The 17,004-nt window shown below is 39.3% G+C and overlaps 1 protein-coding gene across 1 annotated transcript; it reads right to left on the bottom strand.

The window, feature by feature from the left end:
- Positions 1 to 2,233: 2,233 nt before the first annotated feature.
- On the bottom strand, positions 2,234 to 16,534 carry LOC124550816 (40S ribosomal protein S14a). The gene is made up of 4 exons (XM_047125543.1): positions 16,428 to 16,534; positions 16,017 to 16,187; positions 2,877 to 2,964; positions 2,234 to 2,526 (listed from the first exon to the last, which is right to left on the bottom strand). The coding sequence occupies exons 2-4, from the start codon at positions 16,163 to 16,165 to the stop codon at positions 2,308 to 2,310; spliced, it is 456 nt and encodes a 151-aa protein (XP_046981499.1). The 5' UTR covers positions 16,166 to 16,187; positions 16,428 to 16,534; the 3' UTR covers positions 2,234 to 2,307.
- Between the last annotated feature and the right edge of the window lie 470 nt (positions 16,535 to 17,004).

Raw genomic sequence — 17,004 nt, 5'->3', positions numbered from 1 at the left:
AAGGGTGGCATGCTGTTCTAATTTGCGGTTGGCCTGTAGGAGGATGCTCTGAATAGCCGGTGTGGATGTGGGAGAGGAAAGATTGAGGACTTTTATTAAGGATAGAAGTTGACGGGTGTGTTCATTGGCTGAGTTTATGTGTAGGTGAAGGATTAGGTGGGTGAGGGCAATGGATTGTTCAGTTTGGAAGTGGTATAGGGACTGATGGAAAGAAGGGTTGCAGCCAGAGATGGGAACTTTAAGTGTGAGGCCTTTGGGGGTTATGCCAAATGTCAGACAAGCCTGAGAAAATAAAATATGCGAGCGTAATCTGGCTAGGGTGAAGGCACGTTTGCGGAGGGAATGTAAATAAAACTTAATGGGGTCGTTGTGGGGGTGTTATGAGGGTGACATGGTATTAGAAGGTGGAAAGTGTAACATGAGGTTGAAATGAAAATGAAAGATAAAAATATATGGGGAGAGATAAGGGTGAACTAGAAAGTAACTGGAGATCTGGTATGAAAAAAGGCGAAAAAGTGTTGGTTAAGTTGATCCTGTGGTGAACTTGGGTTGGTAGACAGCGATGTGCATGAAGGTTAGGTGGTTGTGTTGCCGCTGAAACACGTTAAAGGACGGAGAAATTCAGGAAAATTTCGAAAAAACGTGTAAATGTATTAAAAGGAGTGGTGTTATGGTGAAAGATTACGAAAATGGGGCTAACAATTGTCTGACGAAGAAATAATGACGTTAAAACCTGTGGGGAGCGGCTAAAAATGATCAGTGATGTGCGAAAAACGGAAGTGGAAATAAAGTGAAAGTTATTAGAACTAGCCGAAATGGTTGTTTAATACGTGAAAGCAGCTGTTATTGAACTAGAAACGGTGGATTTTATAGCAGCGGTAGTGTTGAAAGCGGAAAATAAAAATTTTTTTGGTTATGGTTCGGAAGTGGGTTACGTATTATTGAGTATATATAGGCGGGATAAACTGTATTACGGTAAAAAGGGGAAGGTGAATACAAAGTGAGACTACTGGTAAAAACAGAAAGAGAAAATAAGACGACAGGAAAGATTTCAAAATGCAACAGCGACAATAACAAACGCAGTTGTTGGGTTCAAATTAATGATATGGTTATAATAGAGGGAAACATTCCACGTAGGAAAAATATATCTAAAAACAAAGATGATGTGACTTACCAAATGAAAGTGCTGGCAGGTCGACAGACACACAAACAAACACAAACATACGCACAAAATTCAAGCTTTCGCAACAAACTGTTGCCTCATCAGGAATGAGGCAACAGTTTGTTGGGAAAGCTTGAATTTTGTGTGTATGTTTGTGTGTCTGTCGACCTGCCAGCACTTTCATTTGGGAAGTCACATCATCTTTGTTTTTAGATATATTTTTCCTACATGGAATGTTTCCCTCTATTATAACCATATATATATATATATATATATATATATATATATATATATATATATATATATATATATATGCTCGTGTCTGTGTATGTGCGGATGGATATGAGTGTGTGTGCGAGTGTATACCTGTCTTTTTTTCCCCCTAAGGTAAGTCTTTCCGCTCCCGGGATTGGAATGACTCCTTACCCTCTCCCTTAAAACCCACATCCTTTTGTCTTTCCCTCTCCTTCCCTCTTTCCTGATGAGGCAACAGTTTGTTGCGAAAGCTTGAATTTTGTGTGTATGTTTGTGTGTCTATCGACATGCCAGCACTTTCGTTTGGTAAGTCACATCATCTTTGTTTACATATATATATATATATTGCTTATGTAAAATAAAGTTTCTGTATCTGTCATCATATACTAGGTTTAAAATTCGCTTTCTTAAACATTAAATACAGGGTCATTTACAGTTCCTATTACAGGCTTATTGGATTTGTAGGGCAGACGCAGTAGATGAAATTTTGATTACGAAACCCTGCCCAGAAACTTACTAGGCCAGTCTTAATAATTTTTGTATATTCTTATAAAAGGATTTGCCTCTGTTAAGTAGCAGACAATTCTTGAACTGAATTATCTAGCTTCACCACCAATGCTTCTGTTTAAGCACACTACAAACTTCACAAAAATCATTATGCAGTAACATCTTCAACACATACTATGAAGGCAAGTAAACATTTATCAGAGTTGTGAGGTACATTTTCACTGAATAAGTCATGATATTCCGCAGGAAACTGCGCATAATATACTATTGCCTATAGAAAAATGGAGATGTAAAGCAGGCACCACAGCATATGTCAAATATTTTATTTCATTGGATAGGAATATATAACAGTAGTACAAGTTCCACACAAGTATACAGTCACTTCACAACCTACGACCACGTCGTCCACCCTTCCTGCGTGTGGAATCTGAGGGAATTGGCGTCACATCTTCAATTCGCCCAATCTTCATGTTGGACCGGGCCAGAGCACGTAGGGCCGACTGTGCTCCTGGGCCAGGAGTTTTTGTCTTATTGCCACCAGTTGCACGTAACTTTATGTGCAGTGCTGTGATTCCCAATGTCTTGCATTTCTCTGCAACATCCTGTATTCCAGAGTAAAATGCATAAGAAATACATCATATACAAAAGTTTACAATATCTTGAACATAAGTAGGAATATTTGTTTCACAGATTTAACAATTATACACAAAGCAAAGACACACAGCCCAGCCCCCCCCCCCCCCGCCAATTTATATTTTACTCTTGACTAAGCCTATGAATTATGTACAAATTTCCATAGGATGCAGAAATTTGCAGTGACACATGTGCGAGTTTCTTTCTTGAAGACAAGACAAACTAATGATCACTACTACATTATATTTAACATTTGAGTAACAACTGTACCATGTCTTTGACGAGAAAACAATTAGGAAAAAAGAGCAGTAGGTCATACCTGAGCAGCCAACATAGCAGCATAGGGCGACGCTTCGTCTCTGTCCGCCTTAACCTTCATGCCTCCAGTAACTCTGGCAATAGTTTCCCTAGAACAGGAATGATAAATGAGTATGAAGCAGCTGATCTATTGTAACAACATGTTATTGAAATCTAAGTATAAGAATTGTTATGCATATGAACAGCCCCGTATGTAAATTACTCAAAGGTACAACAATCATTGCCACATGTTGACATTTTTGCTGTCTATGTGAGGCAATGGTTGTTAAGTATCTTCTGCTATGTTGGAGTTGTACAGCACCCTAACTTAAAGGAGTCTGATTTTAATACTTCAGTCTGTATACTGCAAGTGAGCACGAGTTCAATTTGTAGAGCGTAAATAACATTTCAAAATATATTCGGCCAATGCTGACTATTCCTTTTTCATCAAATGAGTGTACAACACAATGTCACAAAGGGAGGTCCCCAGGCATACGACTAACTTCTTGAAACCGTCTATACAATAATGTATTGGGTTGGAGTCCCTGGCAGGCACGTTTCGTAATTACAGGCTCTGGGGCCACCCAAAAATATACGAGTATGAGTCAAATGAAAACCTTAAATTTGTAATAACAAATCGAAATTTTACGCCTTTATTTAGTTAGTTGGTCAGCGTCCTACAAACAGCGTGCAGAATGGTCTGTAGCTGGCAGTTCAGTTCATGCAGATGCACACATACCATCGCAGTATCAGTATAAAGATGGCTGCCCCACTTGCGACTTGCACCAGGGAAGAACAGCGTTCTGCTATTCGGTTTTCGCGTAGTGAAGGTGTGAAACCTAGTGAAATTCATTGACGAATGAAGGTTCAGTATGGTAATGCGTGTTTGTCACAGCACCAAGTCTACAAATTGAGTAGGAAGTTCGCAAATGGTGTGACTTCAGTTGAAGATGCTCCTCATCCAGGTCAGGCACAATGAGTTGTGACTCCACAGAACATTGCAGCAGTTGAATCCATAGTGAAGGAAAACCCGAGTGACACAGAATGACATTGCAGCATGTTTACAGATTAGTCATGGGTCAACACATCACATTGTGCATGATGTGCTCCAGTTTCACAAAGTGTCTGCAAGATGGGTACACGGCAGCTGACTCCTGAAATGAGAGAATGACGTGTTATTGCTTGTGAAGAACTTCTACGGCACTTTGAATGAGGTGATGGCTTACTTGCAAGATTAGTTACTGGGGATGAAACCTGGATTAACTTCCACCAACCGGAAACAAAGAGAGCGACCAAGGAATGGCACAATTCTGCATCACCAAAACCAAAGAATTTTCGAACAGAACCATCAGCAGGGAAGGTTATGCTGACTCTTTTGGGACGAAAAAGGCATCATTTTGGAGCATTACATGCCTAGAGGGACCACTGTCCCCATTGCATCATACACAGATCTCCTAAAAAATCATCTGCGGCTGACAATCAAATCAAAGTGATGTGGATTGCTGTCAGCAGGCGTCCTTTTGGGACATGACAATGCAAGGCCCCACACTGCCCGTACAGCAGTTGCAACAATCACAGACGTGCATTTTGAGTGTCTTCCTCATCAACCATACTCACCAGATTTTGCCCCAAGTGATTCCCATATGTTTGAGCAACTCAAAGACGCAATGGGAGGAAAGAAGTTCCATTCTGATGAAGAGGTACACCACGCGGTGCATGAGTTGTTGCACAGACTAGCACAAGAATTTTTTGCTAAAAGAATTTATGCACCTTGTAAGTGCTGGAGGACTTGCAGTGGCATGGGGGAGATTATGTTGAAAAGTGATACAGCTTTGTACCACTTCTGCATAATAAATAATATTGAAAAAATATTTAAGGTTTTGATTTGACTCCCCCTCGTACATTAAAATAAATTTCTCAATAGCGTGTTATAGAATTTAAATTATCAGAAAACATTATCCATATTTCCTACACAGATATAAACAATGCCAGTCAATGTTTTAAGTAACTGTTGACATGTGATGTGATGGTTTTCAAATAGGTGCTGGCTAGTCTTAAGGCGCATCTTGAAATTCCGCTTAGCTCTATGTAGTGGATGTTTGGGGGAGTGGTTTCCTTTGAGTACAGCTCCTATGGGCATCCTGAAGACTCTGGTGTTTCAGCCTAAGGGTGTCCTACCAACCTGCACACAATTTTCATGTTTCACAGCTTACATCAAAAGGGAATGAACTGAGTTGCTGAAACTTTACTAGCGAATCCCTGTCTCTGTATAACTACTATGTTTTGATGAGTCTTTAATTGACATTTAGTATTATTGTTTTGATTGTGTATAATAGAGGGAAACATTCCACGTGGGAAAAATATACCTAAAAACAAAAATGATGTAACTTACCAAACGAAAGCATTGGCATGTTGATAGACACACAAAATTCAAGCTTTTCGCAACCAACGGTTGCTCATCAGGAAAGAGACACGGAGAGGGAAAGATGAAAAATGTGGGTTTTATGGGAGAGGGTAAGGAGTCATTCCAATCCCGGGAGCGAAAAGACTTACCTTAGGGGTTGCGGATGGATATATATGTGTGCGCGCGAGTGTATACCTGTCTTTTTTCCCCCCTAAGGTAAGTCTTTCCGCTCCCGGGATTGGAATGACTCCTTACCCTCTCCCTTAAAACCCACATCCTTTCGTCTTTCCCTCTCCTTCTCTCCTTCCTGATGAAACAACCGTTGGTTGCAAAAGCTTGAATTTTGTGTGTGTGTTTGTGTGTCTATCAACATGCCAACACTTTCGTTCGGTAAGTTACATCATCTTTGTTTTTAGATATGTTTTGATAGTGTTTTAGACAGTCATTTTTTCTCCCATTAGCTGTTCTAACAGCGGTAGAATAAGTTTGTCAACGTCTCACTAAAGTGCCCTTGATATGGTAACACAGGTATCACCACCTAATGAGAATTTCACCAACGATTAAACGAAAAGTGCGTGAAGTATGTCCCATTACCTTAGTTTCCTTGCATGCTGACTGTGGGTAATGTGCATTATTAGCAAGTTTCTTTTGTGAGAGTATTATGCATGAGTTTAGTGACTTACTTTCTTGTGAATAGCAGCATACCAAGAGTTCGAAAGCAACGCAATGTGTGCAATTTATGAGGTAAAACTTCTGTAGCATGTAGTTAGGATGGAAGTGAAAGAACTTGCTGCACCCAGATTCAATATAAACATGACTCAAGAACAAAAACAGTAAATGCAATTTTAACAAAGCACTGTACAACGTGGCTGAGTGGCTGTGTACGCTATATCACTTATAACGTATATTTTTGTAATACACAAGTGTAAATACAACAAATACGGTCTGTACATTTTGCATGGCAGTTGCTCATATCAACCACTCACAGAACAAGTTTCATAACAACATAGAAACATCACTATTTCATCACACAAACTCATGAACACCGCAGTTTGAATGCACAAAACATTAAACATCTGAAGTTTAGAAATAAAAATATCAAAAACTGTAAGCATGCCACAAACCTAACATGTACCATACTACAGATCTCTACAAAATGCGTCTTTTAGTACGATTTGTTTGGCAAACTATCAGGAAATGTGACACACGGATAAATAAGCTACGGTACCTATAGATTTTATCTTTGAGTTAGTTTATATGGTTATTTAGTAGTTTATTATGTACTGGAAAAGAAGATTCAGTATGTAAACAGACCAGGAAGGAATGCAAAAGTTCAAAGCGGTCATGAGGACATAATTTGTTTCCTGAAGGCAGGATACAAGTGTACGCTGCAATTCTAAAAGCAACCATAAATACTCTTTGTTGGATCGAAGGCCATGAACATTCCATTGGAGGACAGTCAGACTGAGGAGAAAACGAAGGGGTGTCACCTCAGTGCCTGTCAAGAGCCAGCATGTGAAGACTCGCTACTACAGAGCACAGAGGCAGGAGGATTCTGTTCCACCAGGTCAACAGAAGTGTCGGCTTTCATGTGCTGTCAGCCTGTGGAGACCAACGCAGAAAAACGGTTGGTGGTGTACACAGGCGACACGGAGGCCAGCCGAGCGAAGGTATCTCACAACAATACCGTCAAAGAGCATCTTTGAGTCTGCAAAGGCGAAGACCATTTGCCTTTGTTGAACTTCTTCGAGCCTTTCCGGCTAGCCAGAGGAAGACTTAGGTGTTGGTTCTCTGGAGGGACATAGGAAGTCTTCACAGGAGTATTCCTTCTGCCCTTTCCAGCCTGCCGATTGTGTAGCTGTTGAATTCACCCCGTGAGGCGATAGTTTGATGGCTTGTTGAACAGCTGGACGAGCGGACAGCAATGCTGTCATGACTCTGGGCGATTTCACATCCTAAGAGCTGAATCTGAGGTCACATGCCTGCATGGCCACGTCCTTCAAGGAGCAAGATGTGGCAAGAACAGGACTGTAAGCGTCAGACGGTAGAACACAGGGTTTGCAACTAGCCAGTAACTTGTGAGAGACTTTTCCTTGCCCAGATCTCCTGGACAGCCTGTTCGTAAGATACACGGAACAACCTCTAAAGGCAGTTGATACACCGGGGAGAAGGAGGTGGACAATTGCCCTCATGCGTATCTCTACCGCAGAGTACACACTTGGGTGGGTGTCCACAAGACGTGAGTGTGGTTGAAACGACGACACTGGTAGCAGTGCATCAGGTTCGGAATGTATTGTCGAACTGTGATAACTCTGTAGCCTGCTTTGATCTTGGATGGAAGCACCACTCTATCAAAGGTGAGGAAAAAGAGTGCGTGTGGGCACTAAGGAAGCATCTACCTTTTTCATCAACCGACAGACAGCAATGACATCCTGATCAGAGACATATGTTTGGAGTTTGGCCTTGGTCAGACTGTCAAGCAGCCTAGTGTAAATACCACCACAGGAACAGGAACAGGATAGCCATGGAGAAGCAAAGCAGCAACCAGTTGTGGGTTTGAGAATCACAAGAACAGGATTTCACAGGGCCGGCAATTGCATAAACATCTTTCTCTCAATAATAAACGGATTACCATCTCTAAGGACTGACCATTTCCAGTACATAAAACCACGAGGAAAAGTGGTGCAGCTGGAAGGGTTTTCGAAGTGTTGACCTCATTCCATTTACACATCGTAGACGTTAACTGTGAAGATGATTGGGACTGCTCGATTGCCAATAATGTGCAAATAAAATCAGGAAACTGAAATTAATAACATATTTTAGTCTTCCGTAACTATGTAAATGTACTTTTAATCTGTTTGATAGCTCCTAGCCACATAAATCTGCTTTTGTTTCCATCTCACATGAGAGCTGTAAGCAAAGAGAGAACAACAAAATCACAAAATGTAACCGCAGTCACATGCAGACTACTCCCACTAACACCTCTGACTGCTCTGCGCGTATCTGGCAGCTTCGGCATGCCAGAAAATTTATTTCCGGATAGCATCTGGCTGCTTGAAGCTACTGCTTATACATCTGACAGCCACAGCTCAAGTAGTGAGAAGTGGGAGAAGGCAAGGCTCATACCCAGCTTCAGTTTTGCTGTTAGCAGATGCATGTGTGCACACTGAGTTTTGTTGTTGTAAATGGCACATTTTCTTTGCAACTTATATTTTTTACTGGTGTTTTTCTCTTGTTCATGTTTACTGCTGCCGTATTATTCTGCAGTAGCAGGCTCAAGTAACTCTGTTATAAGTTTCAGTTCTTACCAGTCAAAACTAAAACCATGAAAAATTCCCAGAATTCTAAAAAAAACACGGATTTTTTCCAGTCTTCTCCTGGATGAAAAAATTCTCAGGTTTTACCATGATTTCCCAGTTGCCCTGGGGTGTATACACCATAACCCTTCCACTACTCTATTTCCTCTCCAACACTAACTTCAATCCAAACACAAAACTCTATGCTGACTCACTCCCATGCAAGTTCTCACTTGTTTGTCGTAAACAGGAAAGAGCTATACACAGTATTGTCAACATGCATATTTTACATTAGTAATTCAATGATGCAACATATGCAGAATACTGAAAAGTTTGTACCACTTCACACGGAAAAATATCCCCCACTTTGACTGCAGTAACTAATAACACATTAACCAAACAATACATTGTGCAATTTTCACAAATTTTGTAAGGGGCATTTTCAAGTAAATAATTTGAAAACACTTTTGAAATGTGATTTTTAAATTTTTTGTATAAATATTCAAATAGAGAGAGCTGGAGCAGAGAATGTGTTTATAATCATCACTTTCATCTGATAATACAGGAAGAAGTTGGCATTCTGAGACTTTCCAAATTACAAAAGAAATTTTGAGCAGAAAATATTAAAATTTTTGTATTTTCTTAAATTTATACGTTAAAAAGGAAGCCCATAAGAGTATGTGTGTATGTCAACTAAATTTTAACATATAAAGAGAGAGCTTTAAAGCTAAACACCTACTAGGTATCCAGTACTTTTCGTTTATTGGTTGTGTTTTTTTTAGTTCTCAACCGTCTTTAGAGTTCTTTAGAAAATATACATTTTTCACAGGACTACCATTTACAAAAACCAAGATAGAATGAAAATATTTTACTTCTCAACACAAATGATAGCGAGGTCTAACAGTTTTTCTAGGTAGATTCACGATCAAGAATCACCACGTCCTGTACAATTTGAGATGAAACTGCCGACAAGTAGAGTACACTAATACTTATTTTCTGTATTATTCAGTACTCAGTCAGGTATAAAAATGTAAAACAGTTACTTAACACTCTGGAGAATTGCCACTTAAAAGGATACTGGGCCTGAGAAACTGACAACTTATGGCCCTTTATTTAAAGCATTACTGACGCACATGTAACTAATGTATCTCCAGGAGTAATATGCACTGAAAAAGGACCAAGCTTCAAGATTTATTTTTCAGTTTTACTTTAATTTGTGAAATTACAAATTTTAAAACAATTTATAGAAAATATAAGTACCCCCACCCTAAAAAAAAAAAAAAAACTTCAAGTAGAGTTACTGACTAATTTCTTCCTTTTAAGCCCACAAAATTTCTTGCCGAGTCAACAGCCATGATGTATTTGTAGCACAATTACAGCGAACTGTGAAACCTAATGAGTCCATACACAAAATCACGTCAATGGGATCATAATGGCCCAGTCATTTAAGACACCAGCTGTTACCTTCACTAATGTTTCTGTTGAAATAATTCAAGAAATTTACAGCACAAAGCAGCACCAATTAGGATCAAGTCGCGAGACATCCACATATTGTTCTCATATAAAGGGAGGCCAGTTTTCAAGTGATATGTGGCTCACCTGTCAAAAAAATTGCAGCCCAACTGACACTGGCAAGATCCAAAAGATCTCCAAAGTGTTGACAGTCCAATGTGTGTTTTACAAGGCACCAATTGAAAAATACAAATTTATAGTACATTCACATCTAAGCATTATTATTGTGAATATTACATTACAGCTGTTTTACAGTTCACAATAAATGTTACACTATCCCACTGAACTTCAATGCATTTATGCATTCTTGGGAAAACTTGTTGCTTGTATAGTGCCTCTGCACATTCCCTAATGAGGACTGCAAAATCTGTGGTGCAACCAAGCAACTCATTTTCTGTATTTACCATTTGCTAGTACAATTCACACAACCCAAAAACAAAAATCTAGGTAAGGTCTGATGATCTTGGTGGCCAGTTAATTCTACTACCACAACGATTCCAGTGATTAGTGCGGACGAGATGTAACACGTGCAGGGGCTCCATCATGCTGGTAGTACATTGCAGTCAGTGTGGCCGAAGCAATGTCAACGTGTTCAACATACATTTTCCACAAAATGCTTGTCACTTGCCCTTCTGAATGGCACTTATTGAAAACTGAACTGATAATTAGCTTCCACTGAATGCGGATTTTCCTGTGACCCTCGATTATTAAAATTGTCGATGATTCATTCTGTATAAAATTTCTTCAGTAAATAGTATTAATGAAAGCAAATGATCATCATTTAATAAGTGAGGGTATTGTTGCCAAAGTGAAGATTGTGGGCACACTGTATCTGAAACAGGGACAAATTCACCACATGTAACATTTGTCGTACGGATGTTCATGCGACACTGATACATGCCAAAAGTAACTATGTGCTTGTAGCAGCAATACGCTGCACCTTTTCAACAAACTGTTGGTTTTCCTGCACAGATTTTTAAACACATTCAGTAGAAAATTTGAGGAATATCTGTTTCATTTAATGTGCCGAAAAGACTGGTTAACACTTTACTATCAGAAATCTGACATGTCACCAATAGTATTCAACAGCAGCAGGAGGAGGACAACCATCGTAGAAGCCGTATTCTTCATTAGTGTAGATCTGTGGCATTTAGCCAGTACATGTACAAACACAATTAACTGATGCTTCTCACTGACACACACTCAGTCCCTCACACTCCTTCACTTACAACATGTGCTTACAACCAAGGACATACGTAAATTCAGTGGGCTAGTTTGATGACAGAAAAAATCCTGAATAAACAGGTTGAAAGCAATAAGGTAGGTTGGGATAGAAAAAAAACATCAAAAAGGTTGGATAGGCATAACAATGTGCCACTAGCCAAAAACCAAATGTATATTGAAGATTTTCTATCTCTGAAACCATTTGACATAAGGCATAGATCCATATGCTGTTTTTTCTTCTAACAGTGTTCCTGTCATAGCCCTGTATTGACCATTCCTCCTCTGACACGCTGTGTCTAGTTTAAAAAGCTGACCCCAACACTGGGGCCAACACCTGTTAGTAGGAAAAGGGATTTCAGTACGTGACATTTTATGGATATGAGTTTTATTGTGAACAGCAGTTTTATCCTGGATGGATTGCATATTTACGGCAACGTGGTAGCATCGATGCCAGAACCGGCTTTCGTTCAGTGCTGTTATTGTTCAGAAGACGAGGCGCTTCCCTTTCATCACTTGTTTGTTAGTTATACTACCTACTCTAATGTGCTTGGGAAGTGACCTTGAAGCGAGACGTTTCAGCGGACCGAGTTTAGCATGTATTAAGTGAAGTTAATGGAACTTGTAGTGCTGCACAAGCCAAAACTCCATGCTGCCAGCCCAACAAACTGGCTGACACTGAAGGCCATAGTTTAATCAAGCTTCCCCCACATTACACACCTTTCAATCCAACTGAATACGTGGGTCTAGTTGAAAAGTAATGTGGCAAGAAAGAACAAGACACTGATTCTAAATATTCATCACACTAACATTGTAATACAGTTGAAATTGCGACTGAATCCTATAACAATTTATTATTAAAGTAGCAACTAAAGGCAAGTCAGATCAACAGTTGATGAAAAAGCCCATTCTCAGAATAAAAATGACCGTGCAACTTCTTTACTTTTGTTGTTATAAACCAACAGCAATTCTCATCTTATTAGCTATCGACAATCCTTAAAAATTAGATTATTTCATTGAAAAAAATCTGCAATTATTTGAATATCGTGGAAAACATAGAAGTTCTACATATTAATAATACGACAAAATACTTTGCCTCTGTGCTATCATGTGGCAAAATCTCTTACTGATCCTCAAACCATTTTGAGATAGGAGGGCTTTCTGAATATTTCATTCTGGCTTTTTCACTGTAATGCTCATTTGTAACAGAGCGGTTTACATACACTCCATCTTTGAGACTGGAGGCAAATAGCAATTTCTTTCAAGGTTTAAGAAATAATTCAGTAAGTTATCTATCTTTCACATGCAGCAACATATGACATAACGGTATTGAACACAAATTCATAGCGACTCCCATTTTTCAACCCAAACTTTAAGAGAATGTATTGCATTAGTTTATCTAGCATTGAATTTCATGAAGCTGATGAATTAAGCTGTAAGATATGATTCTCACGAATCGTAATACTCAGTTATACAATGTGCTATAATAATTGTCAGTTCATTAACACAATTGCATACACTCACACAGAACAGATTGTCATCTGCGTTCCTTGTTCTTGTCCAAGGATGCCCAAGTACTGAATGCACATAACTGCTCTCAAGTCAGATCTTAAAAATGAAGGTAGAGCATTTTAAATGTTTGTTAACCTTGTCACTGCTGCAAACATATATAAACGTCCTGTTCCACAGGTGCTGAGGACATGTATACATGTGGCACTTGGGTTTTCTTACAGTGCTTTTGATGTCTGTATGCACCCTGAGCTGCCACCCTCTCACTGCTGCAGTGAGTTACTTCCATATCTTCTACGAGGAATAACAAATAGAAATTCAGTCCTTTATCAAATGAATATATCAGACCGTAAGATTTGCAAAAATCAAATTTTTTAAGCAAATAGTTTTTATAAAAATCAGTATTTCATAGTGGCCAGAATGCTGTCCCTCAGCATAAGTATTTGGCAAGAAGTACAGCCACAACAATGCTGCACTCAGCATGGAATGTAGAAAGCACCTCTGTAGCAACAAAAGGGCTAAGAATTATTACTGCAGACAATTGCAATGCACATTCAAGAGACACAGGCCAATCTACATGAGAAAACTATGCGTAAAAAATTTAAGATGTAAACAGCGAAAGAGATGTCTACAACAACATAATCAAAAAACAGGAAATGACTTTATGCATTCAGTTTGTCAACTATGTTGTGATCAGCCAAAACAAGTTATAGTGGTGGGCAGGTAAGAAAATGGCAGCACGATGCACTTTGTGCAGAGAGACTAAGAACACCTTGCCTCCATCCCATGCCTTATGTGCCAGTTCTTACCTACCCTGACAACTGGTAATGTTGGGGCAAGAGCCACTGTTTCTGCTTCTGACTATACTAGAAGAATCTGTGTGCTTGGCAACAATCACTGTTACATCTTAACATGGAAATAGTGTTTGCTTTATGCCACCTGTAATAAAACACTGTGTGGCTAAGTAATCCCCACAATACTGAAAGCAAAAAATTTATGTGCACCCCAAAATGCAAGCTAAAGACAGCTGCAGTAGAACAACACTATTGGCTGGAGGGACATGTGGTGCACTGTTCCTTGCCAATGTGCCTCGCCACCCACCTTCTTACATAGTACCAGTATCACTGTTAACATTGATCACCAGCCACAAACAAAATTATAAGAAAGTAGACCACGACAGAAAGCTAGATACACCAAATTAAAGGGTTAATAGTTTATAGATTTTTATTTACTCTCCAACTTTCTCTCCCTCACTGCTTTGTACAAACAGAAATCACCTGTCACTTTTACTGAACTCATCTACTTGCTGAAACTGTAATTCTGCACTCAAGTGATACCAATTAGGGTAAAAATTACGTACTGGATTCCCCTTACATTTTACAATACGTCGCAGAGGCGAATGTAAACATTAGGCTTTGCTGCCAGTCAATTTGTTACCACAATAATACTTTCCACTTTCACATTCGTTGGCTTCACCAATTCACAACCAAATTGCCACCTTCCAACACCTAAATCTCGTGCTGCACTACAGATCAGAGATCAGCCTGTTACCACTACCAAAATTACGGGTCTAGTGTAGCAGGGGATACAACCCGTCGGCTTTGGACAATGACATCACAAGTCGTCAGAGAGCAGTTTACCATTTTCGCTTTTGCTGTTATGTTTCAGTTTCGTTTTTTTTACTGATTGTTTAATAAAGTGGATCTGTTTATTCTATCTCGTGAGATTTTTTTTTAAAAGCCAAAAAACACTTATCAGCTACTGAAGGGAGCTACAACACTAAGAGGAATCGCTTCTCGTTTGGCAACTTGTGACGTCATTGTCCAAAGCCGAAGGGTTGTATCCCCTGATACACTAGTCCCAAAATTACAGGTGAGGGGTCCAATACGTAACTTTAACCCAGATTAGTCTCTCGCCCACTGTCAAAAACCTGTAAATACAGTTTCTGAGAAACTAGCTTCTGCATTAATAGACTTAACTGCCACATTCAGGAAATGGCCAAAGCCATATAAGTACTACCAGCACTACTCAAATCCATGAAGTATGTCATTAAACTGAAGACTTGCATATCTGCAACTTCTCTTTTTCCTTGTGAGTGCAGAGTTTCAGCTTTAGCAAGACTTCAGTTTTCTTTCCCTGTTTTTGCACATATAATAGCCTGTAGTGTACCGCTGACCATACTTCATATGCTCCATATGCTGTTATCACTTTGCACTCACTCAAAGATTATGTAGAAAAAGTGTATACAAGTTTTCACCAGACAAGGCAATATGAAGTCCGAAAAACAGTGGAACAGTGTCACGTTTACACCAACAGAGCCATAGATAACAATGTCCCCCTTTTCCACAATACTCTGATGCATATTACAAAACCTATATAAACTATGAAAAATACAGGTGAGGAATTTTATCTATCATAAGAATTCATGAACTGTAGGAAAATGCACATGAAACATGACACTACAGTGCCAACAGCGTACTGCCTGCAGTGACCACGTTACATTTGAGCCTTCCTTCAACTGCATTTGTAGGAGTTTCATCTAGAAGACAATGTAACAATGTGAGTGCAGACTCCCCTCCAAGAGTCAGTGGACAGTCTTGAGAAGACGGCACAAGAGAAAGAAAACAGGTATGGTAAACGAAACAGAAGCTGATGTATAGCCTGCTTAAAAATAGACAATATTACTAATTACTAATATTTCATAGCCAGAACAAATTAATAACTTCAATTCCTTCAAGTCTCAAAAAATAAAATTTCAAAATAATGAATGTCCCAAGAATTGGAATTATTTGTCTCTTCTTATAAGTAGAAAGAGAAAGATGCCACTCTGGTCCAAAATGTTTACAAATATACCACTTTAACTATGACATTAGTAATAAGGCGAAGTGTTTCTAACACACGCAGAGATTGTAATTAGCAAAATCAGTGCCAATTTCATCACTAAACTATCATTTCTTGTAAGATACCCAGTAGTTCCAACATATTGAAGCAAGCTTTCCTATTATTACTACTGAGCAGTTATACAAACCATCCACTCGTCACTGGCACGATAATTCAATCGAATGAGCAACGTGTGTACAGATTCATAGCCAAGTGACACAAATTAACACAGTGATATAGACCAAGTATAAACGCATAGAAAACTTTAGGCGTGCACAATGGCCGGGAATCTATCCAACACGAATTTTCAGACTTAATGCCTTTGAAGGACAATACATACCTTCCTGATAAGTCGGTAACATGGACGAAAGTGTCGTTGAAACTGGCAAAAATGTGGGCAACGCCAAACACCACTTCCCCTTCTCTTACTTGAGGTCCTAGAGAGACCTGCACCTGCTCCTGCTGAGTTTTTCCTTTCCGTGGCGCCATTATTTAACTTCCACTGTGTAAACTGAAACAAAGAATCCGATAAAAAACCTCAAGCGCAAAGTCAGACGGTAAAGTTTAACCTATGCAATTAACAAAGTAGCAGGCATGGCACACGACACACGGAAAGTAATCTCATGTCATCCAAACAAGGAAGGCTAGGAACAATTCGCATTCACATGCTGAACACTACTCACTATGTATCAGTCTAATTACAATTTGCAATAATATATTAATCAGCAACACAACACTACAGGAGCCTCACCTCACAAATTCAACACGAACCGCAGCATCAATCGTAAAGGAAATATAAGAGCTGTACACGCTACACTTTGGTCGGTCAAAGATACTGTTTCCGGCAGATGGGAAAACGACTGCTATTTGACGTGGTACGTACAGTGTACCAAGAGATGTCGTCCCAGTTAACGGCGCGCATAATGAAATATTGCAAACACCACTTAATCCTCCAGTGCAGAGCACGAATAAAGTTTACAGACCACCAATGCAGAGCACAAATAAAGTTTACAGACGCGTGCGAGAAAATATACAAATTTTAAAAACCAGTGTAAATCTTTCAAAGAACGGGAACAACTTGGTTGTTTAATATATTGTATGACGTGCCTTTTGTGTTTCGTTGTTTTCCATTTTGCACAAGAGTATTATAGTGTGTATCAGCAAAAGAAAGAAGTGTTTCGAATAGTTTCAGGTTCTGTTCACATAAAACACATCTCTGTATGAATGGTTTAAATTTTTCCTTGTATCCAGACAGCTCAAAGGTCTTACATCATTGCAGGATTATCATTGAATGAATAACTTACTAATACTAACTCGGTAGCAGTCTG

Source organism: Schistocerca americana, chromosome 1, assembly GCF_021461395.2.
Source record: "Schistocerca americana isolate TAMUIC-IGC-003095 chromosome 1, iqSchAmer2.1, whole genome shotgun sequence".
In the NCBI taxonomy this organism is placed as follows: domain Eukaryota; kingdom Metazoa; phylum Arthropoda; class Insecta; order Orthoptera; family Acrididae; genus Schistocerca; species Schistocerca americana.
This window is presented reverse-complemented; position numbering and strand designations above follow the sequence as displayed.